Here is a 26,482-nt window from a genome sequence, read left to right on the forward strand (position 1 = left end):
CACATGTCTCCCATGAAGAGTCTTGGAGATGTGACATTATAAATGGTTAAGATGCATAGATGTGTCTGTCCTGAATCTGTAAGGCTCTTTGCAAAAGCAAGATGTTTTTGAATACGGGAAGGCTCATTTGCTTTACTTTCACATTACAACCTCCCTTTTACCTTTTAAAATATTTTAAATTTTCTCACGTGTTCCAATTCAACATACTATTTGCTACCATTGGACTATTAACTACCATTAAATACACCATTCTGCTGTTGGAAAACATATGACAGACTACCTTAAGCTGGTATCTGCCATTTGAACATTAAAATATAGTTAATAGATTTGTAGGCCAGAATGTAATAGCCTGTTTTGTTGGACTTTTGTGTACTAGTTTAACGGTGTGACAGGTATTGTGCAGTAACACCATAGAAAAGAACTCTCCTGTCACAGGTTAGGTCTATACACGGCTGGATAAAAGCTGTCATTGCCCTATTTCCATACATTAAATGCCTAGGCTAATGAGCTTTTATTAGGAACAATCCTGTTTCCACTGGACTGAAAAAGAAAGCTTTAAACAATTTTAACTGAAGAGCTATCATCAGGACAATCCAGGACTGAATTTTGGATGGCCAAAGACTTTTACATAAAATGAACTATAAACAACTCATTATATTATGATATCATTCTGTTTATTGGATATTAAAATTGTCTACAAGTAAACATCATTATCCTAATTTAAAATGTAGGAAAACTGAGGAACACCGAGCATTTAAACAAGCTCAGGCTCCCTATTCAGTGCTGTATTAACTAGTCCTACTGCCTACTTACTTAGCAGCAGAAAATATTTACTTGGGGAAAGAAAGTAATTTTTTTTGTGGGGAAGAACCTTCCTGAGTCAGATCCTGAACCACAAATTGAGATGGTTTTGCATGTTCTTTCTTGAGAAAAAAAATGACATCGCTTTCTATTTCTTTATCAAGAAATATTGGGCTTTTTTTCCTAATAACATGAGATTTGTTCACATGACTTTCAAGGAAAAAGAAGTCAGACAGGAGCTACCATTAAACATCTTTTTATTGTAGTCTTTAATGTACATGCAGAATTTTAAAAAAAGTGTCAGTTATATCTGTAAGCGTATAACAACAATGTAAATGTCTTGGATCAGCAATGTATTTGGATTAGGGACTAATAACTCTAAGTGAACAGACATCTTTCAGGATATACAGTTTATATGGTAAATCAAGAAGGTTTTCTTCAGAGTGATTTTCCTCATAAAAAGATAAAATATTTCTTGTTTACAATCTCGCTTGTTTTTAATACTGAAAAAATCTGTAATAGTACACTCTTCATTATGTACATAGAAAAACATAAAACTATATCCATACCAGTGTCTGTTTTAAATGCAAACAATAGTAGTTAATAGCTTTGTAATTTTTTTGTGCACCCTCTCCCCTCTTCCCTCCTCCCCCCACCCCCATTAAAAAATGCAGCATTTCCTAAAGTTTTCAATACTTTGGCAGAAATTGAACCGAAGGCACTCCCGTGTTAGGTAAAGCAATATGTGAAATATCAGCGCTAAATAAAAAATGCTGTAGGTGTACCAGACAGCTCCATGCTCATCCCAAGGGCCAAATCTTGCACTCTCCGAGGTCAAGAACTGGTTTGCTGGAGATCCCAACAGGAGCAGGCTCAGGCCCCAAGTTGGTTTACAATAAAGCTGATTAGCCTCACAACTATTTTTACAAATGCTTCACGCAAACCATATGAGGATGCAGAGAGCAGCTCTGAACACAGTACTATCACGAGGGCAAAAAGCTCCTGCAGGTCACAGCATCAGAACACGTCGCAAAGGCTTTGCTTTCTAAGCCTTGCAACATGGTAGTTTCACACAACACCCTCCGTTTAAGACTTCCTGATGTTGCAGCTCAGCTAAAAACGAAGAAACCAACCCACAAATGTGAAGTTTCTAAACCATCTCTTGTGATGGGTTAGTTTAGACTCAGCAAAGCATCAATTCTCCTGAAAATAATATGCGTGCTAGTGGCATGCTGACTTCTGCTGATAGGGAAGCTTTGAAAGATGATAGAAAAGTTTCTCTCAGGGGCAGCTCCTCCTTGGCCTCATGTGGCTTGTGTTTGGCACACCTTCATTTTTCTTCTAACTCAGGGTTATCTCTGGCATACCTGCGATATGTGTTTTTATGAATACTTTGCAAAAAAAAAGAAGCCTATGAGATAAGCACCTAAATGCTCAGTAAGGGATGTGTCGTAAGTCACAGTCAGGAAAACATTTCCATAATGACCAGTTTTAGTTCTCAACTGCAGTTTGCTTCTGCAATCCTAGCAAAGCTTGAGAAACGACTGGATGCAAACTTCCAAGAGAGAATGAGACAGAAAGGCACTGACCGAAGCTTTTTATGCACATGAAAAGCTTTCATGTGTCAGTGTCTCCAACCTGATAAAGTGTTAGATTTTTGGGACATATATTAGTTCAGTAATTTGTTTACTTAACTAATTTGTTCATAGTGCACATATCTGACCATGACTGTAAATAGCTGCAGTCAAGTGACAATCCAATTGAAAAAGAACATTCTGCTGAAACCTGCCAGCTGGTCATGTTCATTCTGCTGCAATAGCTCTGCACTCTTTGGCCACAATAAAATGAATGGCTTTATAGTGTTGGAAAGCATTTTTGTCGTTCTTCAGTATCACTGTGGATTTATCTCACAAGGAATGAAGAGTGAGATAAAAAGGCATCCAACAACACTTCAGTCTCTGAATTGAACAGCCAGCGAAATGATATGCAACTGTCATGGAAGAATAGCCATTTAAAGTTAGTTTGAAATGCAGACTGAAGGGGAAAAAAATGAAAAAAAAAAAAAAAAAGAAGCAAGTAGTCCAGTAAGAATAAACAGTAGAAAAAGAAACTGAGCAGTGATTCTTTGTTTTGGGCCAGTATATCCACCACCAGTGGCTGTATGTTGCTTTGGGAAACACAAAACTGGCACCAAAACACTCCAAACAACACAAAACTCCCACCCCCGTCCTAGGCTGATGGCTCTCCTTGAAATGTCCCTCAAATCTCTTTCCGTACTGTGGCTCGGATGCTGCTGAACATTTTGCCTATGGCCTCAAACAGTGGGTCACAGAACGTGTGGATGCAGATCGAATAGACGCGGCTAATGCACTGGATCTCAATCAGGTAGCTCCTTATGCATGGCACCACCGCCCAGATGTGGAGGAATGACAAAATGGCAAAGTAGATGCCCCAGATGAGAGCCATAGGAATGCCAAAGATAGCTGACAGTAAACGATAAAACCAGTATTTCGTTACAGTGAAGGTGGTAAAACTGGCCTTCCAAATCCCATCAAAGCTGTGTGTTCCCTCTGGCTCAGCAATCACATCTTCAAAATCAATCTGCAGCAAAGAACACAAAGTCAGGTCAGTCAGACGTTTGCATCAAGGGTGGATTCCAGAAACCGCTTTCCTCGAGAGCAATGGTCCCCTGCAACAAAATACCAAAGCACGTATTTTCTACATCCCAACATGATTCGACCCATTTTAACACATCATTTAAGCCGTGTATCTTTTCAGGCACTATCTTTTTCCAGTAACTATCAGGGAGCCTTGATGATTAGCTCAAAATTAGACATCTAACTTCTAGATGGAGATGAACTGTCCACAATATATTTTCCTCATCTCCTACAGCCCTAAGAGTATGGAGTGCCCTTGAAGTGCCCTTAAGGGACAAACCAGGTGAACAGAATCATCACGCTTCTATTGCTTAACTTAACCATTTAACATCTTTACAAATGGAATAAATACAGTCACTACTTTGACTTTTTACACACCTCAAGCATGCATCAATAAAATGTGTTTTATTTGTCTGAATTATCCCATCTTTCCTTGTATAGCATTGCTGAATTTTGACAGTGAATAAATGGTGATGCTAGCTATTTAAATATATGCTTTGAAACAGGCATAGATAGTTGTTAGTAGACTGAAAAATAAAATGCTGGATTTAGATCTGCATCAGGTGGAGGTCCTCCTTAGTCTGAAAGGGTTAGGGAGCTCTTCCATCTTATTAACCATAAGGAGGCTCATCACATTAGAGCTGTTTTGTTCTAGTCTATCCTGTTTATGTGGCAACACTCTTTTCATTAAAGACATAGCCAGGCTAACATAGTAATATTTAGAAGGAACACACTCTTCCACATATTTCATAGTTTTGACTATTCATAAATTGTTCAAAAAGTCACCTAAGGAAGCAGTGCCTTCCAACAGGCATATTTTATTGCTCTCTGTTGAAATACTGAGTTATTCAGGAAGCTTAATTGTCATAACATTTCTATTAGAAAATTAACAGAATCGTGATGATGGTTCAGCTCCATGTCACACAAACATGTGTTTGATATAACCCACCATACAGGATATTTAATTTAGTTAGCACAAGCAATTGTATAGGTACTGCATTCAACAGGAAAGAGAACATCCTCTGCAAGGGGATGACTGTTTAAATCAGATGAAAGAAAAAAAGAAATTGCATTCCTGGGACTGGATCCCAAAGTGAGATGACGATGCTGCCATTAAGTGAAGATTTACAGGAGCAGGGTAAGTATGATGTGGGCCAGCAGCCTCAGAAACTCAGGAAACAGTACCTTAGCATGCTGGAAGGAGGTGAATATACATACACTGAGTATAAGTGTTGCTTATACTGTAGGAAAAAGCTCACAATCACTTCTTTTAATCTAAAACATACAAAAAAATTGGAAGGAACTCCTCCCTCTCTCCTGTTGAGTCTTCAATCACCTCCAAACAGAAGTTACCAACTCACTACAAAGGGAAAAATACTATAAAACCACTGGACTTTCCAGTTTCTTCAACAAAAAAAGATAATTCTGAAATTTCTGAATCACCTGTGACACCAAATATCTGGAATGCCTAACATCTAGCTGGCTTAATACAACATATTGCTGGGCCTAAACATCACTCCCTGACTGCTCTGTGCCATGCCACCATCACTCTCTGCCAGTGCTTCTCTCTAGACATCATCTAACACAAACTATAAACCTTCTCCTCTTTATCTGCTATTCTGAACTGGGCTCTCGTGATCTGAAAGTGATCAATGATTCTTTGGGATGGGAATTCATCATCATCATCACCATCACATGTAAAGGTAGCACTTGGGTTGAAATTCTCTCTCCACAGAAACCAATGGCAGAATTTGCGTTGGCTACATACCCAATGAACACACCTCAGTGCTGTGCACTTGCCCATAAAGACGTGCGGAGTCAAAAGTCTGACTGGACTTTCTGAAACTGAACAGCATAGTTTAAAATAATAGCTACAAAAAGAGAAAATGAAAAGAGAGTTTGAGTCACGGCTCTCTGCTGCAATAGTTCTATGGGTATGAAATAACCTCTGCTTCTGTAGGTCGTGCACATGAATTTTTGGTACAGATCTTAGAAAACAGTTTCCTTGAAATCAGTGTCTAAAGACAGCATAGAAAGTACACTACATTCACTGCTGAGTTCACAGGAAATTGGAAATTATTTGGCTCTCTAATTTCAGCCAGTACAACACTGAAGCTCTGGTGGAAATAATTCTAATTCTGGGAAAGGCACCACAGGTGACAATATGCTCTCTATGTTCATTATGGGGTTATTAGATATAAAAGTTCATGTTGGGGGGCTAAAAAACTGACAAAAGGTTTTATGCTTTATGAAGTACATTGGCCCTAAAATAATTACATGAATCAGTCATTAAAAGTTAGCTGCAGTCTAGTAAGACAGAGCAAGAAACATTCCTGGATGTATTGTGAACTTTTTACCAAATGAAGCAATCAGATGTCCTTGTATCAATCATGGGATTTTAGGACTGCATCATGAAAGAAAGAAGAAAAGGTTGTAGATGTATACATTGGGAAGTCAATAATATCTCCTGATGATGGCATCTAATTGACTTGTATCTATTGACACAAAAAAATATTACGATGATTTCAAGATCTGCATATTGTTCACTGAAATCAATCTTATTCAACTGACTACACATGTTGGAAAAATGTACACCTGAGTTTATGGGGCAAGTATATTTTCTTTTAATATAAGCAAGCGTGCTTGTATTTTCTGTTTCTGCAGCTACTCAAAAGCAAGCTTTTCCTTGTAGCCCATATCCCATGGTAGCTCATTTTCAAAGCCAATGGGTATTCTGGGCTTATTATCAACACTTGCCTTAAAATCAGATAATAAAGATATGCAGATGATGGCAAAACCCAAAATGATTACAGGGGAAAAAAAAAAGTTGCTTCTTAAAAAATGATACTACATGAAGACTACATGGTTGAGCATAGCCCTCTTATTCTAAAACTTCTGGCAATTTATTGCATGCTTCCCACCAGTTGATGTTGTGATCCTTGGCAGAGCCAGTTTGTGCACACAGGCACCATACAGCAGTTCAGTGCATTGAGGACTATTCAGGGTCATGCCTGAAGTCTTTTTATTCAGTTCAGTTGTGGCGGAGTCTATCTTGTATTTTTTTCAACTGGCCAATAAAGGAAATATTAAATCTGAGCAAGAAAGCAAGTTTGCATTGAGCTCCATCAGCCTTTTCATGGTTACATCTTTAATTTAGCTACATGGGACCTATTTTTATCAGCAGAGTGTATTTTTGGCATGCAAAAAGAAACCATAGGTTAATGTGAATTTCCTAGAACTTTAAAAATAAACAGTAAGACTGGCCTGGAATTTGATTCTTTTCAAAATAATTAATTATAAATAATGCTTTACTGAAAAATGGAAGCCAGTAAACTCATTGGTTTTCAAATCAAATAGTACACTTTCTGTAATTGTGTTTCTCAGTAACTTATGTTTAGCCTGTCATGTGCTCCAAGTTGTCCATGGAGTTTCCCATGGAGCTGACAGAAGAATCATGCCATATAACATTTCCAGATGGACAGCCCTGTCCTCATTCCAGGAGATTATGCTAACATTAGAACATTTATGATATATCTTTGGCCAGCTCAAGTCATACACAGTTGTCCTAAAAGTACTCAAAGTCAAGTACCTAAAAGTCAAGAGGTTACCTTCTTGGAGTAATCTTAACAGCTCTCGGAATGTTTCTACCAATGCACAGAAGCTGAATAGATGGTGCTATAGGAACCATAGCTGATGTCTCACTACCATATCTTTCCCATTTCATTATTCCAGAAGTCCCATGTTCCACATTGCTCCACTTTGAATATGGGAGGTACCAAACTGAACTTGAGAGTGAAAAGACAGAAAAACAGCCTGGCAACTCTAAAAACTCTCAGATGAATACAGAGTTAAAATGAAGCTGTTATCTCCCTAAAAGTCATAAGAACGTTATGAAAGTATGTATATGTCAAGAGAGTCCAGCTACGACTGGAACGCAAACATCTGCCATGCTGTCCAAAACCAGACTTACCCACAGCAGTGTACAGTCTAAATAAAGACAGGCAAATAGTTCAGTAATTGGGGCTCTTCTACTTCTCAGCTGCCAACAGATCACGTACAGATCCACTGGCTGGGAAACACTCTATTTATTTCACTGTTCGGGCAGTAGAGACAAGTCCTTACGCTGCAGGAACTGAGATATCAACCAGATTCTTCCTGCACTGAACCACTCCCATGAAAGATCCTGTTTTTCACTCACAGGGATCAGTCTTCCACAGGCAGCAGGAGGAATAGGTGACTGGATGCATTTTGCCTTGCTATGGGTTACATTTACACCACTTGGATTACTCACTCCTCAGTCTCTCCTATTACTCTCCTCTGGCTTTTAGTTCAGTAGCACTCAGTGATGGTGAGTGTCATCAGACTGATAATGGGAGTCCAACTGAACTAAGTAAAGTAAAAATAGGACTGACAGGAGCAAGAGAAGTGGCCAGAAATATGACCCTAGGGAAGAAAGACTCTCTTAATTTCTGGAAGTGAACCTAACTGGCTTGCAAGGATAAGATACCTTTTTTAGGGTATTGTTCTCAAGGCCACTTTTGCCAAAGCATCACGTGCACGTAGATCTGCGAAGAACTCAGTTTTATCTACATAAAGGCCTGCTTAGATTAGACACAGGTCTTGTTCAGTAGATTGCATGTTCAGTGTGCAGTTCGTTCCTCTAGACCTGTCAGGGTGTCCTGTGAAATCATGGTGAGTTATTTGCCAAGCTAATGAAAATATAGGCACGTTCACTTGCGACAAGGAGAGAAGTAAAGGAAATTTGTTTTGACCCTCTAAAGGATGCTAATAACTTGCTACAGCCTTCTGTTTCAGCCAAAGCTATTAAACACTATCAATTCCTGTTCCATGCCTACAATACACTTCCTGACTTCAGCTATTCTTTGTTTCCTACTATTCAGTTTGGTAAAGGCAGTTTTTACATTGCTTGAAGCTTTTGTCTGATTCTGCTATGAGAATTACTGCAGCTTCTTTTGCTCTGCATATGTTTATTAAACTTTTATCAGGAAATTAAGGAACCTGCTTTGATTCTAAAAGAGATTTATTTACAAGAAAAGGAAATGCTATGGGGAATTTGTCTTCTTTTCTCAAAGTCTGTTTAAATAAAAAAAACATTAATTAAAAAAGCTTAGCAGTGTGAAGTTACTGTTTTTTCTAAAAAAAACCCCAGCTGACTCAAGAATATAAACTTTATATATGAAAATAGTTGACCTGTTGACTTTGCAACTTTAGTCCCTATATATCAAAACCTGGCAGGCTGGAAAGGTGTGTTAAATGCCAGCCTCAAATTGCCTACTTACCACTTGTGCTTCTCCTCAAAAGTCTGTTCTTTGAGGTACATAATATCCATTACATAGAATAATTTACTGTGGTGGGTCTATCTGAAAAAAATTATTAAGGCCATCAGCATTTTATGGGGGCTTTGACCTACTATACATTTCTGTAACTATAATTATGCAACTCTTCGTGTGCGGTAGCTGTGTGCTGCTACTGTGCTCACAGCATGCAGTGTGCATCGACAGGCACCACCACTACTCCGCTGAGGAGGAACCCAAAGAAGCGCTGAGGATGCCAACATTTTTGAGTGCCATCAACACCTTTTGGAGCCAGTGAAAAGATGCTCAGATCCTTACTGTATCTCTCTTGATTGGTCACTAATATCTCCAATCAAGCAAACCACTTAAATATGCACACAACCTGAGAAATGTGAACTGTCCCACTGATGCCAATATGCTTACATGCTCTGCCAGACCAGGCTATAGTCACGTCTGAATATATATTTATACAAGAAGGAGTCACAAGCTATTTGTACATTTTTAGCACAGAGTATGGGAACTGTCTTTACTGCTTAGCTGGTGCTGTTTTTAAACAGGTTTTTCCCTGATACCAAGACTGTAAGTAGACTATTGTTTCACCAGATTATATTGCGTCCCTATAAGGCTTGAAACAGACATCTAGAAAAAAGCAGATATGATTTGTTTTCTATTGTGATAAATGCAATTTGTAAAATTTCCCAATGCATTCAATGTCCTTTAAAGAAACATTCATCAGAAGAAAATGTATAAAAGATCGCAAGTGACATTTGGGAGGTGATGTTCAGGATAGGTGCAGCACTACTAACTTCGGAGGAGGCTGTGGGGTATGTTATTAAAAATTAGAAAATGCAGGAGCATATGAGATCTTTATTAGTTTTTGTACTTCCACATACTATTTGAAACTTAAAAATTGACAGTTACAGTGCTTGGAAAACACAGGCATCACAGCAGAAGCAAAAAAACCCCTAAGCAATAAGCTCACAACCATTCTGTTAAATTGGCGATATCAGCTAAACATCTAAATGTTTCCCTGACCCTTTAAAATATCATGTTTCCACATCTGCTGGTGCTTGTCTTCCTGACCACTACCACGGTTTATCAGAAAATGATGAAAAAGCGTATTAGGTTGTTTCTACTGAATCCAAGGGAAAGAGGGTTGGGACTCACATGGGTAAAGCTGCTCTTCTCCTTTCCCTCACCTCCCAGACACCAGGAGACTTCACTATTTTGAAGGTGTAGGGTGTGGCACATGGTAGCACTTCATGGCTGCAAGGCTACATGAAAGAGGAACAGGAGGACGCTTGGCTGCCAGCTTTGCAAAGGGGTCCAGCGCTCTCCCTGAGGATGCACATTCATGCCTTAGTTGCATGGGATTGCAGGAACTTGAACAGTGCCTTCCTTCACTTGTTTCTACTCTAAAAAAATAGTCCACCCTTTTTACGAGCCCTGTGTAATCTCCGTCTGGCAAACGTTTACCGCCAGTTATGTAGAGAAGCTGGTACTTTGTTTCTGAAAACATACAGCTTCATGATGCCTAGATGTTCTACTTCCTCGCTAATCATTGTTTTCAACAGCAAACATTAGGTGCTGTCAGGTGTGTTATAAAGGCAAAACTCATTCTGTTCCAGAGTATTTATATGAGCCTCAGGCTATAGCATGGGTGACTACAAAACATGAACATCGAACAGTGTCCAGAGATGAGATAAGTTCCATCACAAGACAAGAAATCGCCTTAACTCTTGGTATGGTGGCAAGCATCTAACAAGGGAATCCCAAGAGCCTCTCCACATAGCGGGGCTCCTCAGGCTGCCTCGCAGCAAGATTAGGCTCTGCCGGTCAACCCTGAACTCTGTCTTCAGAGCACACTGCTGTTGTGGGGACTGGCCAGATCAGCGGGCACAACGCTCATTCCTTTATACAAAACCAGCGAAGCCATGAGCGCAGATGGCTAGGACCATAGTTTTTGTGTAAAGCTGGCTAAATGCAGAAAAATGACAAATGATTCCAAGGTGAATGAAATCCTAAACAAGCAAGCAGAACTGTTCCACCCCAGTTACTTGTTGAAACTGATCAATGAATTTGCCTTACATTCCCTGTCTCCCTGTGCCCATAATATGGCAAGAAAAGAGTGTTCTGCTGGCAGATCTCTTGATGGAAATAGTGACTTTTTCCTGAGTATTATAGAGTATGCCAGAAAACCAAACAATGCTTTAACAAACAAGGATATTCATGTTGGAAAACAGAGTTGAAGGACTACACTAGCCAGAGAAGACAACCAGTCCAGTCAGGAGTGACCCCTACCGCACAAATAACAAATATTCAAACGGACTGTGAACAATTTTAAGTATTGTCATGAATTAGAAAGAAGGTTGTGATTGCAGATCACCATTTCACAAACTGAAAATCAATGAAAATAGCAAAAAAATAATTTGCTACTAATTACTGAGAGAACAACCTCCTGCTCCCTGCCCATGCTGAATTACTGATTACGTACCAGAAAAGCCATGGTGATGGGCTTTGTTTTATCAGATGGGCAGGCTCATCAAAATCTGCGTAAGTACTCGGGAGAAAAATGCGCCTGATACCAATGGGTCAGCACTGTAGCAACCAGCCATTCTCCAGAGATCTCTTCCTGAAGCACTTGCCCGTCCTGTCTCAATATTGTCCGGCAGAAGGAAAGACTAGCAGCTTCAAGGAGACATCTGCGCTCCTCTGAAACACAGCTGAACTTCCTGTGCAGGTGGGGGTATCATGTCAGCCAGCTCCTTGGAAAATACCTTGATGTTGTCAGAGTAAGCAGTCAGAAAATAAAGTGGCCGTTTTCCTCCTTGGGAAACTGGGCTGCTGGGAGGTTATTGCAGTTTTCCCAAAGAGAAACTTTTAAGAAGCTTTCTTCATTTTATTATTTGTTTCATGTTCCACCGTTCCTTGTTTGATACAGCTATTTTAGCAAAGAACTCTGATATGTCTGTGTGTACGTGCATCCACATATGTCGGTCTGTCTGTATGTTTAAAGAGGCAGATTCATCAATATGAACACCAGGGTGAAGTTTTGACTATGCTAGAGATAATGGGAATTCTTTTATTGATTCCAGTGGGGTCTGGAGTTAACTGGAATCCAGAAACATTAATAAAAGTAAAGATATTCTGTAAACAGGTTTTATATTATATTTTATATTTTACAGATATAAATATATTATATTTATATTTTATTATTATCTTGCCTTTAATGCAGGTTTACAGACCTGTTATTAAGGTAATAAACTGCTATTAAGTATAACTTTTTAGAACTTGCTCTAGCTTCCTTCCTCCTAAATTTAGGCACTAATGGGAAATGGAAATATAGTGACCTCGGACTCTTTAGTAGTACATGGAGAGAGACAGGCACCTTTGGAGGGTGCTTGAGATCTGGAATTCTGTTTTTTTTTCTATCATTTGTAAAGGGAGTCTAAGGAGAGGAGACTCTTAACTAGCTATACTACCCACAAACACATTCCTGTTAACTGCTGCAATACTTTTTAGCAAATCCGTATAACTTGTTCTCACCTTTTCCCTCATTTCTACCTGAATGTGCTTATTGATGATAGTGAGTGTGCAGCAATGCCCAGCTGCCTCTCTGTTCCTTTAAAAAAAAAATTTGCCTCTGCATTTCTTCTGTTGGAAGGTTGTCTTTCTTATGGAAGATCTTAAGTTACTGATCCTTAAATATAAGGTAACTATTTCTTTAGTATTTCATAAAAATTAAAATATCATTAAGATATCATAAGTTCTGGTCTTGTCATAAACTCCACTAGAAGAGAGATATATGAACTTGGACTTCATAAAATGATAGGACACTTTATGGCTGAGGTCTACAGGAGATACTAACCTGATCTTGAAGGAGAACTGAATGTGTTTTTATAGTATTTGTTTGAATTCTGAGAAGGGATTTCAAAGTTGACAGAGGAAGTGTTGCAATCCATCTGTGAGACTCCCTCAGGCTTTTTTGAAACTCTGAGTATAAATTCAGCACAGTGGGAGTCTGGACAGGGAATGTGATGCTTTCACCTTCAACTGTGAGAGTGTCTTCTCACTTCTTATCTACAAAACTGAATTTATCACTTCCCATTTATTTGAAAACAAAGTACATGGGCCAGATAAATAGAAGACGATGGACAAACCCCATCCTTGTACAGCCCCACTAACATTTATAGCACAGCTCCTTGACTATCTTGAATAAAATCAGGTGCAAGTTTTATCAATTAACGTGCTCATTAGAGAGGGGATAGTGGTACTAAACTATTTGTCCTTTTGAATGCTAATCTGATGACATAATTTCTGATAAGAATGATATTGCATAAAATTCAAAGTTTGTTTTGAAACCATCAAAAGACATTTTCATAAGAAATCTGCCAGAAAAATATAAAGGGACTAACAGAGTTAAACCTGCCTCCCCAATAAATCAAATGAAATTAAATGGCATAACTTCTCTTTCATCTTCAAAATAACAAATCCTTTTTAGTCCAAGATGGCTTTTATTACTGTTGTTTGTCTGGAAAAGAAAAGAGAGATGGTAGTTCTGGATCAAAAAGCTTAAAAAATCAATTGCCAGTGTAGATTTCATCCTGCTCTCTGTTTATTACAAGGGTATTTGAGAGCTGTGGGAAATACAAACTTATCTTAGTTTAGAACTATATCTCACTTCAGTTTTCCGGAGCAAGTTTTACGGAATCATCCAAGTTCATTTGTATTCTCTTCTCTCTGTTGCCTAAAATACAACAAAGATCAAATTCTCACTGGGGACTTCATGGGCAGACCACTCTATTATACACATTTTCCCTCTTCCCGCTGGAGAGTTTTGGATTTCAATTTTTTTTTGTTTGTTTTAGACATCCATACTCTCTGCAACAAAAGATGGTATTTCTATCCATATAGTGGGATAAAAATTCTAAAATTAATTCAAATTGTTCTTAAATTTTCTGACGTATAATCTGAATTCTGTTGAATTTATCAGAAATGAAAAGTATTTTTCTCCTCTGAATCTGAGATAGTGTCCAATAAATTCTAACAAAAGGAACATCCATGTTGAATCATTGACTCTGTCCCCATGGTCATCAAATGAACATTCTCCTATGGAGTTATAAGTCATGTTCGTCATGCTAAGCAAGAAGGCAGTGCATAAGGCTTTAATTAAAGGGCATGGAATAGCCCTTTGGCCAGTTTGGGTCAGCTGCCCTGGCTGTGCCCCCTCCCAGTTTCTTGTGCACCTGGCAGAGCAAGGGAAGCTGAAAAGTCCTTGACCAGTGTAGACACCACTTAGCAACAGCCAAAACATCGGTGTGTTATCAATATTATTCTCATACTAAAATCCAAAACGCAGCACTATACCAGCTACTAGAAAGAAAATTAACTCTATCCCAGCTGAAACCAGGACAAATACTATGAGCTTAAATGCCAACACATTTTTGTGAGAAAGAAGCTTTCATTAGAACAAATGCCATTATTATCTGTAATCTTATGGATATTCAGAAATTCCGTGTCTGGGAGCTCCTAATTAATGTGCAAGAAAACTGTTTTTCAGAACTCTAAGACATCATTCAGTCCTCATGTAAATGAGCATTCATAATGACTCAAGTTTTTAATCCCTCACTCCTAGACTAGCCTTGGAAGAAATATTTGAAACAGAATTGTATCATGTGGATAGCCAAAGTCAAACATTTGAATATTCTTGCATTTTAAATCTAAACCCTGCAGCCGGACATGAATATGACACAAAGTTTCAGAATAATTTCATTTAAATGCAGATGTGTAAAAGTAAGGTGCTGTGTCTAAGCTACGTGTATCATCAATGGAGAGAAATATGCACTTTGAGAGCACCGCTTGTCCCATCCCATGGTTAGGCCTAAACTATGGATGTGAATCTGCCTCCAGAGGCACCCAACTTCGATCACTGCCAATAGCAACAGCTTGGCTTAGAACATACACACACACACATTTATATTTATATATTTATAGATTTATAGATTTATAGATGTATAGATTTATATTGATGTACTTCAACATATATATATGTATTTAAATGTATATATCTATTTTTATGGGACTTTTAACAACATCTGAAAACAAAGAAAGGGGATCTGCATTAAATTTTATTTAATTCCTTGTTTCAGGAAAAGCGCCTGACTGAGCTCTGCTTTTCTCTTGTTTTACTATGTTGAAGAGCAGAACTCTCTTCCTCCCACCTTCCTCCCAGGCTGATGCCTGCTGTCACATCTGCGTGACAGCCCTCAATGCCTTAGCCCTCCCATCCAAAAAGAGCAGGGGCGAATGCCTGCTTTCCTTCCAGGAGGTTCTCAGGTGTGGAGATGGGAGGTGCTCTGCCTAGTCACTTCTCTCTGCATCTTACACCGTGCTCAGCGCAACAGGAAGGGACCGTAATTGTGAAGGATTAAATAAAATGGCAAAGTGCTTTTTAAAAAGCCTCTCTTTTATTAGAAAGTGGCAGAAATTGTAAATGGTGTTATGGTATTTGTCAACATCTGACTAAAAATTCCAGAGCTTTCCTTGCAGTGAGCTGAACCGCCCTTAACTGCATTAGCTTTAAGTGGAAGGCACAAATACGTAACTGTTTAAAACTTGGTACAAAAGCTCTGAATCCTTACATCTGTAGCCAAGTACTGGAGTTTTTTTCCAGAGAGAAAAGGACTCTTATGCAACAAACAGCAGATAGACACCACTTGTTTAAAACAAAATAATAATTATGTTCTGGATGGTAGACCAGGCACAGGCCTTTCTTCCTGGCACACCACAGTAGGAAAAAACTGTAATCTGGCTGCAGATGTCACTGCATGTTTGGTCCTCACTAGTCCCAAAGGAGTAGACTTTGCAGGGCTGGCTGCAAGGTCCATCCCAGTCCTGAGCGAGGAGCAAGGAAGTACTGAAGTGCAAGCTGCGGGCACACTGTTTCCCTCCTCTGCCTCTTCCAAATTCAGTAAACTTTGTGCAGACTTGACCACAGATACTTTGAGAAACTCCAAAGAGTTGGAAGGCTGTAATTTAGCCATACGCTGGAAAACACAAATATTGTGTTGGGAAACAGGAAGAGCAAAGGCTGAACTTCAGGCACCTTCATGTGAATCCTGCGTCATCGGGGAATGAATGAGAGAAAAAAAGCGATCAGCTTTCTATCCTGTTTGTTGCACCTCATCACACATACATAAAAACTGTGGGACACAAGTCCAAGAGTAGAATCGTCCAGTGAAGGACATATGAAATAGATACAACTGTGAGGCAAAATAGCTGTATAATCACCAGATTGACTCCCGGAGAGCTCCCAGGTGCACAGAGGCCGCTTCTCCCTCGCTAGATTCCCTCCTTGCCTCCTGCATGACTAGCCAACTTCACAAGCCAATGCCTCAAGGCATGGGACCACCATTGCACGTTCTCCCCCTGCCGAGGTGACACACGAGAGCAGTCGTATGAGGAAGAAACTCCTTCCTCTCCGCTCCCTGCTGAAGGAATTGGAACGGGAAGGAAATTCTGGTGATTTTACTAGAGCATGCTTCCTCCAGCACAGAGCTGCCAACTCCGTTGTCTGCAGACCTCAGGTTCAGCAAGGCCTCATTTCCATCCCTCTCTGTACAGAAATCCAGTCATTTGCCCCACTTCTCTAGAAACTTCACAGCACTTAGCTTCCACTTGGTAGCTAACGTGAAGATAAATCGTAAGCAGAGTCAAGGTCACTGAGAACTTTGGTATAAAGCTGCTCCATGTGTCTAGTTTTTATAAAAGGATCACAACCGGGTCTCCCTCTCTTGCCTGGATCCCTACCTTATTGCTGCCTGCACCATGTATCTGCTGCAGAGGAAGCTGTGCAGATGCTTTGTGTTGCACATCAAGGGAACACGTCTCCTGCTTCTCACAAGCAAGGGTTATTTTTAAAATGTGCTATGGGAAGTATTTGAATGCAGACAACACTGAGGCCTTTTAGAGAGCTGCTTACAGAGCAGATTCCTCGTTCTCTGTCTAATCATTTCTATTTCATGGCTGACTGATTTGTCCCCAGTTTCCATGCTATTGTGCCTCATAGTCAAGTGGCAAGAAATGCACTAAATGCTGGGTAAAAAGCAGAAGGTTCTGAATCTAGAAAAATGCAAGAGCTCTAAACAAAACTGAGCTAAGCCTGAACCATTCTTCTGGCTTACAATACCACTGAACATTTTTTTTCTCTTTCAGTGCCTGACCGAGACTGAGGACTCCTTCTGTTACACAAGCGTAGTTTTTACACTCTGCCTGGATGATTTACAACTGAAGTAAAGGCAGATACATGACAGAAGGGGACCACAGACTGATAGCTAAGGCAGTAACTGAATCTGTGTCTAAGACAGAACTGAATCTCACCCCAGTCTGAGCATGTCCCTTAGGCACTGGGTCTGAACTTTATGGCTACTTCCAACAAGCTGAACCTGAAAGCAGTGTCCAAATAAACTCAAATTGTGGCAAAATTCCTCTCTCTACTTTTCAGGTTGGACCTATCCATGAAATACTTATAAAAATGAAAGCAATTCTTATTTATCCTTGTAACAAGACAGAAAAATGTTGTTTTACGATGCCCACATTTTTTACAAATGCTACTGCTTTTATGATGCAAAACGGATCCCGTCTGGCTAACGTCAAATTCATTTTGATACATTCCTCTGTCTTGATGTGACTACGTGCGCTACCAGGAGCTCACTTGCTGACACAGAGGCGGTACCGGTATTCTGACTGTTTGCTGGTTTTCAGTGAATGTGTTGGTCCACAATTATTTCAAAAGGACAAACTGGAAAGCTTGTTTTTCCATTCCCATAATTCTTACTTTTCAACTTTCTTTTGGACTATTGGATGTAACAAACTTTCTTAATCATTGCCCCTGTGGGAGGCAGAGAGGGCAGGATGGGCTTTGTACGCTTCAGTTTCTTTTAAGTCCGTTAGGAGTTTTTTCCATCAGTGGTCTCCCTCTTTTCCCAGCAGGATCTTTCTTTCCCTAGCTACATTTGTGGACACCCAGATTCCGACTTGCTTGGGGGCTATGACTCATCCTCAGAAGGTTTGGTTGCTTTGGGGACTTCTTCTGTTGATGTATGCAATAAGCCATGATGCAGTTTCATTCTCCAGCTCTTGCATTCCCTGTCTACTCAGCTGCTCCTCCATGGGTAGAAGAAAAAATAATTGCTCTCTCCTTTTTAAAATCAACCATTTTAATGGGAGTTTTGTACCATTAGGTACACAGATGATTTCTTCTAAACAAATAAAAACTTTATGCCTTTTCTTTCTAGATCACAAAGCTGACAATGGGTCCTTAAAGATATAGCCTGCTCCGAGGGATAATTCTTAGCGTTGATCCAGCACGATGGCTGGTCATATTAATCACCTCCAAATTGTGTTGAAGCCAGTGGAATTTGAGGTTACTTGGGACCTTGCTATATTGTCTGCACATAGCATGAATCATTTTACTGACATACATTCAGGAACCAGAGTCCAACCTTTTGATTCTCTGAAAACAATGTGATATTTCTTTTTCAATAATGGTTCTTCCTGACCAACAAACATGGTGAACTGCACACACTCGGACTCTGCTGGACACTAAATAAGCCAGTTAGTGCCTCAGTCACCCACTACAGCTGGGCAACTCCCATTTTTCCTAGGTTCTGACAAGCCCAGATGACAGCATCCTCAATTTTCACAAGCATACTATAAAATTCGTCTGCTAAGAGAAAAATAATCTCTATGATTTTTCTGACCAGAGCGACTTCAAGCAAAAATCTCCATTGACCCTGATTTGTCAAAACAGTCAAACTGATTTAAAAACCCAAACAAAAAACCTAGACGAGAGCAGAGTTAGATTTTGCTTGGCTTATTTCCTTCTATCATTTCTTGAGGGAAGGAAAAACACCACGGAAAACAAAACAGAACAAGGAAACAAACGCAAACGACCACCAGGACCTCTGATTTTGCACCCACTTGGCCTGGGGAGGGTGATCTGTCCCACAGGCCGTGCCCAGCAGCGCAGCTACCTCAGACTGCACTGGTTTGGTGCCACCTCCCTGCCCTGCCTCTATATGTGCCCGAGGGAAGGAAAATCCCTCTGCCGGTGTTACATGAGGTCACGCAACTTTCTTCCCCCGGTCCCGGGCGGGACTGCCGCGCTGCAGGGCTGACCTGCCGGCACGCAGCTGCAGGAGCCCCGCGCCGGGGCGGCCCTTGCCCCGGTGGGCTGCCGCAAGCCCCCGCCCCGGCGGGACGCAGCCCCGCCGTGCCCCGGCCCGGCGCGCCCCCGGCGGGGAGAGCCCGGGCCGCCCGCGGGAGGATGCAGCCCCGCCGCGCTGCAGCGCGACCCGCCTCTGCAGGCAGCTCCAGCGGGCTGCCCTGGCCCGCTGCCCGTGCACCCTCTCCCCTTCCTTTAAAAGAAAAAGATAAATAAATTACGACACCCCCGGCCCGCTCCCTCTTGCAGCAGGTGGAGGGAAGCGGTTCGCGGGCTGCTGGCGCCCTGGCGGTGCCCACGTACGCTGCCTCGGCAGGACAGGCAGCTGCCCGGAACTGGCATCGCCCCTCGCCCCGTCCCGCCTCGGCCCCCTCACCTTGACCACGTCGTCGTTGAGGTGCTTGGGGTCTCGGTTGACCAGGTCGATCTCTTTGGTGTGCACGTCGTGCACCGCCTTTTCGCTCAGCTCATCTGCCATCATCTTGTTGTTGGGCTTGTAGATGTTGCCCTGCTCCCTGATGGGCGCCGTGTACAGAAAGCCCTGCGGAGAAGGAGAGGGAGAGCGGGCGGGAGGGGAGAGCCGCGCCGAGGAGGGCAGGGCAGCGCCGCGCGGGAGGGCGGGCTGGGGGAGGCGGCCCCGGGTCCCGCGGGGAGCGCGGAGCGGCGGGAGCCTCGCTGCGGGGCGGCCCTCGCCCCGGCTATTTAACCGCGGCCGCGGGGCGCACACCACACCCCCCCGGTACCAGGCACGGCGCTGGCTCCCGCTCCCGCCGCCAGCCGGCCCCGGCCCCGCCGCGCCCCGCACCGCCCGCGCCCGGCCCCGCTCCCTGCGGCGTTGCCCCAGGGCGGAGCGCAGCCGCCCCTAAGCGGGGAGGGCGCAGCCGCGGCCCCCACGGGCAGCGCGGGGAGCGGCCGGGACTCCCCGCGCAGCGCCCTCCCCACACCGCCCTCCCCACGCTGCCCTCTCCACGCTGCCCTCCCCACACCGCTCTCGCCGCGCGGACCGGAGCACGGCGTCCTCGCCGCACTGCCCTCACTCACACCGCCCTCACTGTACCGCCCTCCCCGCACGGCCGCCCCGCGCCCCCTTCGCCCCGGCGCCCCCCGTGTACCGCGCTCACCGTGCGGCCGCCACCACAGCGCCCTCCCCGCCGCCCCGTCCCGGCCGCAGGGGACGAGACCCCGGGTCCCCCTGCCCCGCGCTCCCTGCTCGCAGGTGCCCGGTTGCCCGCCCTCCCCGCCGGGCTGCCCCCGCGCCCCGCTCCTCCGCTGGGCCGGGGCGCTGCGGCGGGCGGGGAGCGCGGGGGGGCCGAGCCGCAGCAGGTACCCGGCGCCGGGCGGGAGGGCGGCGGGGCGCTCGCCGCGTCCCGGCTCCGACCCCGCGGCGGTCCTACCTCCGAGTCTACGTATTTGGTACCGGACATGCTGCCCCGGGCTGGCTGGCGGCTCTGCCGCGCGTTTCTCCGCGCTATAACGTTTAGGACCGGAGGCAGGAGGATCCCGCTCTGCGGAGCAGCCGGCCAGGGGGAGGTAGCTGCGAGGAAGACGGCTGGCCGCCGGCCAGGGGCTGCTCCCTGCCTTTGGCTGGGGTGGATGACAAGCCGCGGTAGGGCCCGGCATATCGCAACGCGGCTGGGAGCCGCCGGGGGTGGGAGGGGAAAGCAGCCCTGCCCCGGCAACCTGGAAGCGGGTGGCCCCGGTCCCGGATTCTTGGGCCACGCCGCGCGGGGACAGGGACACGACAGGGACGGGGACACGACAGGGACGGGGGCCCCTCCGCGCTGCCCTCCCTGCCGCGGCCGCCCGCGACCCCCGGCAGCAGGTCCCCGCCGCTGGGCTGCGGGGTCGGGGGTGCCTGCGTGCGGCAGAGCGGGCGGGGGGCGGGAGGAGGGAGGGCAGGGGGGCAAGGAAGCAATGAGGAGATGGAAAACTTTAGTTGTGTTTCACGTCCAGGGCGAGCGAGGCGTTTGTAGGGCTCCCTCCCCCCGGCACTGTTTACACATAGTCATCGCTGCCCCAGGAACAATTGTGGAAACTTGGACATCCTTGGGATGAAGAAAAAGAGATTTTCTCAACTGGTTCATTTCAAAACTATGCAAATATTTAACAGTCCTGCACTTCAACTGTGCTATATTTTTCCCGGGAGGAGACTGACCCATGTATGTCTGCCATGCATGTTAACCACTGGGATTCATTTTTCGAGAGGCATAGTGGGACACTGAGGTTTTGCATGCTCTGTTCTCAGGGTCCTCTGTAAGCTCAGGCGCATGTGTAGGTGTAAAAGCTATAAGGATTCATCACTGTATTTTAGGGTTGCAATGTTTATAAACATAGATGTATAGTGCCATTGCAACCCCAACCTGAACCATCTTTCATGAGCTATATTTTGCCTTTTTTTTTTTTTTTTGGTGTTTGCAGCCATCAGTTTGCAGCAGTTAGGAAATCAGACCACGGTGAAAGATTTATAACATTAACAGAAAAATAATTACCTTAGTGTTATGCCATTTAGCACAGAATTGCAGGAACAGAAGCAGAAAATTCTTAGCTGTGGTATATTTGGCTTTGGCAAATCAACAGAGAAATGGCCTCGAAAAAGCCACTGGCTAAGGTGGATGTAGGCTCCGCAGATGTAAATAACTGCACCTGTTGAAAATGCAGTCCACATGGATACGTATTACTGATATGGTCATCACTTAGCAGTGAACTTTCTTTAAGGGTTTATATTGCTCATAAACTTTAGAACGAATGCTTTGGATGGGTGTTTTCCAACTTTCCAAGTTAGTTGCAATTTTTAAAAGTAACATTTTTATTGATGCAATCATTCACTTAGGCCATCATTAAAATATCTTCGGCTGTCCAAGCATTTCAGTGTGTGCATAGGGTCAAATGGTGGATTGAAGGACGTAGTCTCTGCAGTTTTTCAACCCATCTGAAAAAAAACCCCACAAGACAGTTCTTTGTTTTCATACTTAGGAAAGTTTTTCAATTAGTCAGTGTCCGGCGCATAAATCCATCATTCAGTATTACGGCGTATCTCAAGGATGACTAAAAAAAAGAGATATATTTGTTGATTTGAAATGCTGAATTGGTCCTGGAGTGGTTTCTGCAGAACCACAGCCCCCTTTAAAAGAAATTTCTGAATCACGCAGCACTACTGCAGCTAGAAGAATATTGGAAGCTGGCAGAATTTATAAACTTTATGAGATGAATCCCAGAATAGGCTGCTTATATAGCTGAAATGAACCACCACATCTGATGAACCTTAGAAGTGCTCACTTGAGCTTAAATAGCAAGAAGGCAGCCTACAGAGCAAATGGCATGGGTACTACCAAGTTGTAAGAGTGAGGAAGTTACATCTGCAGAGGTGGACAGGGATAGAGCCATGGCCCATTGCCTCTAGCACGGTTGTCTGAGAAATGCCCACAAACTTAACACCCGGATACTTGGCACGGATGAGTGCAGGAGTTCTGCAAGGAGCTCCCATTACATGCAGAGGAACAGCATAGCTCTGCTGGAAAGGCCATGGTAAAGGCTTGCAGGAATCTTCTGGAAGTGCAAAGGTTATGGTCCCCTCTCATTTACTATGAATGGATTATCCAGAAGTGGCCTAAAATTGCCAGGGGTTGTAGACACCCAAGCTGACCTTGGCAATGCCACCCAAACTGTCTTCTCATTGAGCTTTGCTGTGTCTTTAGTAGCCCAGATCAGCTGTTGAACAGGAATATATGCTACTTTGGCTGGCCACCTCGCTGCCTTTCTTCATCATACCAGCCTTAGGTATTTCATGCATAATTTTAAAAAGTTTTTTGTGCTCCAGAGTCTTGCTTTAACTGAACTTTCAAACCTCAGGATTACCTTAATTGAGAACTTGCTCTAAACATGGAGCAGAGTGTGTGCAAGGTATGAGACATTCTTCCTGTTTTGAGAAGAGGAAAGGTTTTGGTAAAGGTAGGAAACATTTCTTCGAGAAACCACTGCAAAAAAAAATGTATTGGACAAAATTCCTCAAAAAAGTGTCAGAAAATGAGTCATGAAACTGAACTGAATGTGCACGACTGCTCACTGAGTGTCTTTGTCTGGTATCAAACACTCCCTCTCCCTCCGCTCCTCTCCCCCCCCCCCCCTTTTTTTTAAACTTGTGTAATTATTCCAGTTATGGTATTAGCAATACTTGCACTTTCAATGTCAGCAAGATCAGAATCAGCCCTGAGAAACTGTATTCTTTATGTATCGTTTCAAGAGCAGCGAGGCTTTTAGATAACAGAGGCTGTCAGCAAGCAGCCTGCCGTATGCAGAGCACTTAAAAACCTGAGGCTTAGGAGAGGAAGATCATTGCTTTTTTTAGTGTCTTCTGTTCAACTGCTTAAGCACATCCTTTTATGCGCATTTTTGGATGTTTTGCTGGATGAAAGCCTGAGCTGCCAGAACCATTGGTAGTGAGCTTTTATCAGCCATGCTACTGTCCTCGCCCTGCTGTGTGATAACAAGCATTGGGACGGGTTTAACGTGCAGGCCAATGTTTTGCTCATTCTGTGATTTACAGACTTGTAGTCCTGGAGGATTCATGGTGGTCATCCTGTCCCCAGTCTCTGGAGAGTTTCTGTATTTTAAATTATAAGTCACTGAATCAGAACTTTTCCACTGAGATGGGTGCCCCTCGTCACCAGTATATAGGACCACACTTTCATGCATGTTTGCGTGTTTGTTATTTGGCCTGTTCCTTGTGTCAAAGGAGTAGTTATACCAGGAGAGATGGTGAGATCCCCTCACATTCCTTCTTTCTCAAAACCTCTAGCTAGGAGTGATTTCCTTTTATATGGAAGCACTGCTGCCATAACACATTTCACAATAGCCTGAGGGCTAGAAGAAGTAATCCAACACTTGAGAGACCCGAAATCAGTTTTTGCCTGTCTGAGGTGTGCTAATGCAGTTGGACTCACTCCTGGGAAAGCGTATTTTGGGAAGTGTCCTATTCTGCTGATGTGCAGCAAGTGTATTTTGAGGGGTCCAAGGCAATCTCTTCCCTTCTTTTGCAATTCTGACTGGGCTTAGATGTGAGTAAGATACCAAGTTGCTCAAACAAGGGCAGTTCTGGGCATGACCGAAGTAAAACTGTAGGTACTGAGGGGAGGTTACATGAAAGGGAGGTGCCTTCTGAGTTTAGACATGTTCCTGGTTGGGTGGCAGCTGGGCAGGGATTACAATTTGGATTTAAATGCCTGACTGTCATCTCAATCCTGCGGTAGGTGTGTACATCTTTTATTAGAGCTAGTCCCTGTAGGTCTCCATCAAGATAGCTTATAAACATCTTGGCTGGAGAGGCAAATAGATTGAAAGCTTTAATTCTGCCAGACCTTGCGCAAATCAAGTCACTCTTTTCTCAACCCTTTTCAATATCAAATTCCTTGACAAATACCAAGCTGGACCATGAATGTTGATCAATGTCAACACTGTTCTGTACCATTCTGCCAGTCCTAGCATCTTATTAACTGTTCAGGTGTCTTATAGAAATAACAGACTGTGAGAACTAGTCTCATTAATGGGATTTAAACACCTACTCCTTGAGGCTTACGTAGGATGAGACTTTTTGTCACCGAGCTTTGCTGTCTAAACGTCTCATGGCCAATTCTAGTTTATAGTTGTAGCATTGTGATAGCTGTGATAGTGTAAAGTAAAAAGCAAGGTGAGGTAGGTGAAAAAGCAGCTTGTATTAAACTGAGGCAGTTGGAAAAATAGAAAAGCTTTCCTCAAAGTTTGAAATAAAAGTGTGAATCTCCATTTAGGTGTCTAAAGTAGGATCTGATTCAGTGTCTTGTGAAGGGGTCCTTCTTTCTCCTGCTTGCAGTTGGAGGGGGAAGCCAGACAACGGGCAAAACTGAACACCTAACACAGGTGACACTCACCCCTGGCCTCAAGTTGTGAGACAAGTGTGTAGAGAAAAACCTGCCGCACTACTTACATGAAGCTTTAGTTGCTTCCGTAGGCCTGCCTAATTTCTGCAGCAAATACAACTTTTTATGTAGCAGAGGAAGGGAGCCAAGCCAAACATTTTGCATTAATTAGTGTGGAGAGTCTTCTCTGGAGGATGATTCAGAGCAGGAACCTATCTTAGCTCCTCTGAATTGCCTCTACAGAAGACATTTTCTTTTTGTTGCAATAAAATTAGGAAGATTAGTGTCACTGGGCTAAAATTAGCCTTTATTAATTCTCCCCTCAGTTGTAAATCCCTGCATGAAGAAAGCACCTCAGTTTTTAATGCATAACTGCTGGTTCAGTATACTCACTGGAGGCCTTCAGCTCTAATTTTCATGAGCACGGTGTACTAACAGACAACATGGGTAGCATGTCTGGTGTTTGACCTTGTTCCATTTGCATTTTAATTTTTTTTTAAATGTATTTTTCCATGCATTTTTAAAATAGAGTTAATAGAGATTAACAGCAATAGTTTTATCTCTGCAGGTGGGGGAACGATCACACCCTGTAAAAATAATGGACTTACCATTCTTTGGCTTCCACTAAATATGAGTGTGTGGTCTGAGGTCCCAGAGCTGCAGGGATGTTCTGAACTCTTCAGTCAGTGTATGCCTAAGTGGGCTTTTTGGATAGGTGGGAAAAGGCTCCTCATTTACTAATATGTCAAAGCTTCTGTTAAGAATTTATTCCATTTTATATGGCGAACAAGTAGGGTGGGGAAAGATAAGATAGGAATAGAAAACTTCTAGAGTCAGATTAGAAGGATTTTATGAAATAGCTCTCATAAGGAAGCAGGTTAAATTTCTTTGTGAATTAAAAGAAAAAAGTCCATAAACACAAATCCGGGGTTAGTTCTGTATGTTAGTTGTGATATTCAGGAAAAACAAGATGCTGAAATATTTTGCATGACAGAACTGAATCTCCAGCTCATGATTATAAATCTAAGGTCTGCAGTAACAAGAGGCAGGCTGGAATCGGAACATCTCACACTTTTTATTTATTTATCCTCATAACTCTACCGTGATGATGGAAAGTCTACTCTTGTTAAGAGCAATAACATTTTCCCCATTCCACAGAGGGGAAGAAGATGCATCAAAGCAGATGACCTGAATCAGGTGTAAATTTTCCTACATTTGTTGCAGACAATGAGACTAAGTTTCTGGATTCCCTTCTTGCCTAAATTCTCATTTATAAGTTGCTGTTAAGGGATCAGCTGGGATGGTTTGTCCACATTTCAAACAAATTGGAGACGAACTTATGGAACCTAACCCTACACGGAAGATCACAGTTTAGTGCCAGTGCCTGTTCAGTCCCCGTTGTCCAGCAGTGTTGTCAGCTATTGACAGTATCAGCTGTGGCAGAGCTTCGGGATATCTGTCGGAACCGTCAAATTCATAAAATCCAGAGAATACTTGCCAGCCAGAGTTGCCTGGGGCAGATTCACACCTAAGTATTGAAGAGTCTGTATATATTCACGCTTCCTTCCACTACTTTCATGGATGAAGTAAGCG

General features: G+C 43.0%; 1 protein-coding gene and 1 long non-coding RNA gene across 3 annotated transcripts; both read right to left on the bottom strand.

The window, feature by feature from the left end:
• Positions 1-1,041: 1,041 nt before the first annotated feature.
• On the bottom strand, positions 1,042-20,559 carry CAV1 (caveolin 1). 2 transcript variants are annotated; one of them, XM_072861563.1, is made up of 3 exons: positions 20,393-20,559; positions 19,375-19,539; positions 1,042-3,402 (listed from the first exon to the last, which is right to left on the bottom strand). In XM_072861563.1, the coding sequence occupies exons 1-3, from the start codon at positions 20,420-20,422 to the stop codon at positions 3,061-3,063; spliced, it is 537 nt and encodes a 178-aa protein (XP_072717664.1). In that variant the 5' UTR covers positions 20,423-20,559; the 3' UTR covers positions 1,042-3,060. The 2 variants fall into 2 exon arrangements, with proteins under 2 accessions (XP_072717664.1, XP_072717672.1); XM_072861571.1 differs by lacking the exon at positions 20,393-20,559 and adding an exon at positions 19,742-19,782.
• Positions 11,999-18,060, bottom strand: LOC140651737 (uncharacterized). The gene is made up of 3 exons (XR_012042502.1): positions 16,064-18,060; positions 13,455-13,520; positions 11,999-13,304 (listed from the first exon to the last, which is right to left on the bottom strand). It is a non-coding gene; the product is annotated as an uncharacterized lncRNA (long non-coding RNA).
• Positions 20,560-26,482: the final 5,923 nt, after the last annotated feature.

The sequence above is a fragment of the Ciconia boyciana genome, chromosome 1, assembly GCF_034638445.1.
Source record: "Ciconia boyciana chromosome 1, ASM3463844v1, whole genome shotgun sequence".
In the NCBI taxonomy this organism is placed as follows: Eukaryota; Metazoa; Chordata; class Aves; order Ciconiiformes; family Ciconiidae; genus Ciconia; species Ciconia boyciana.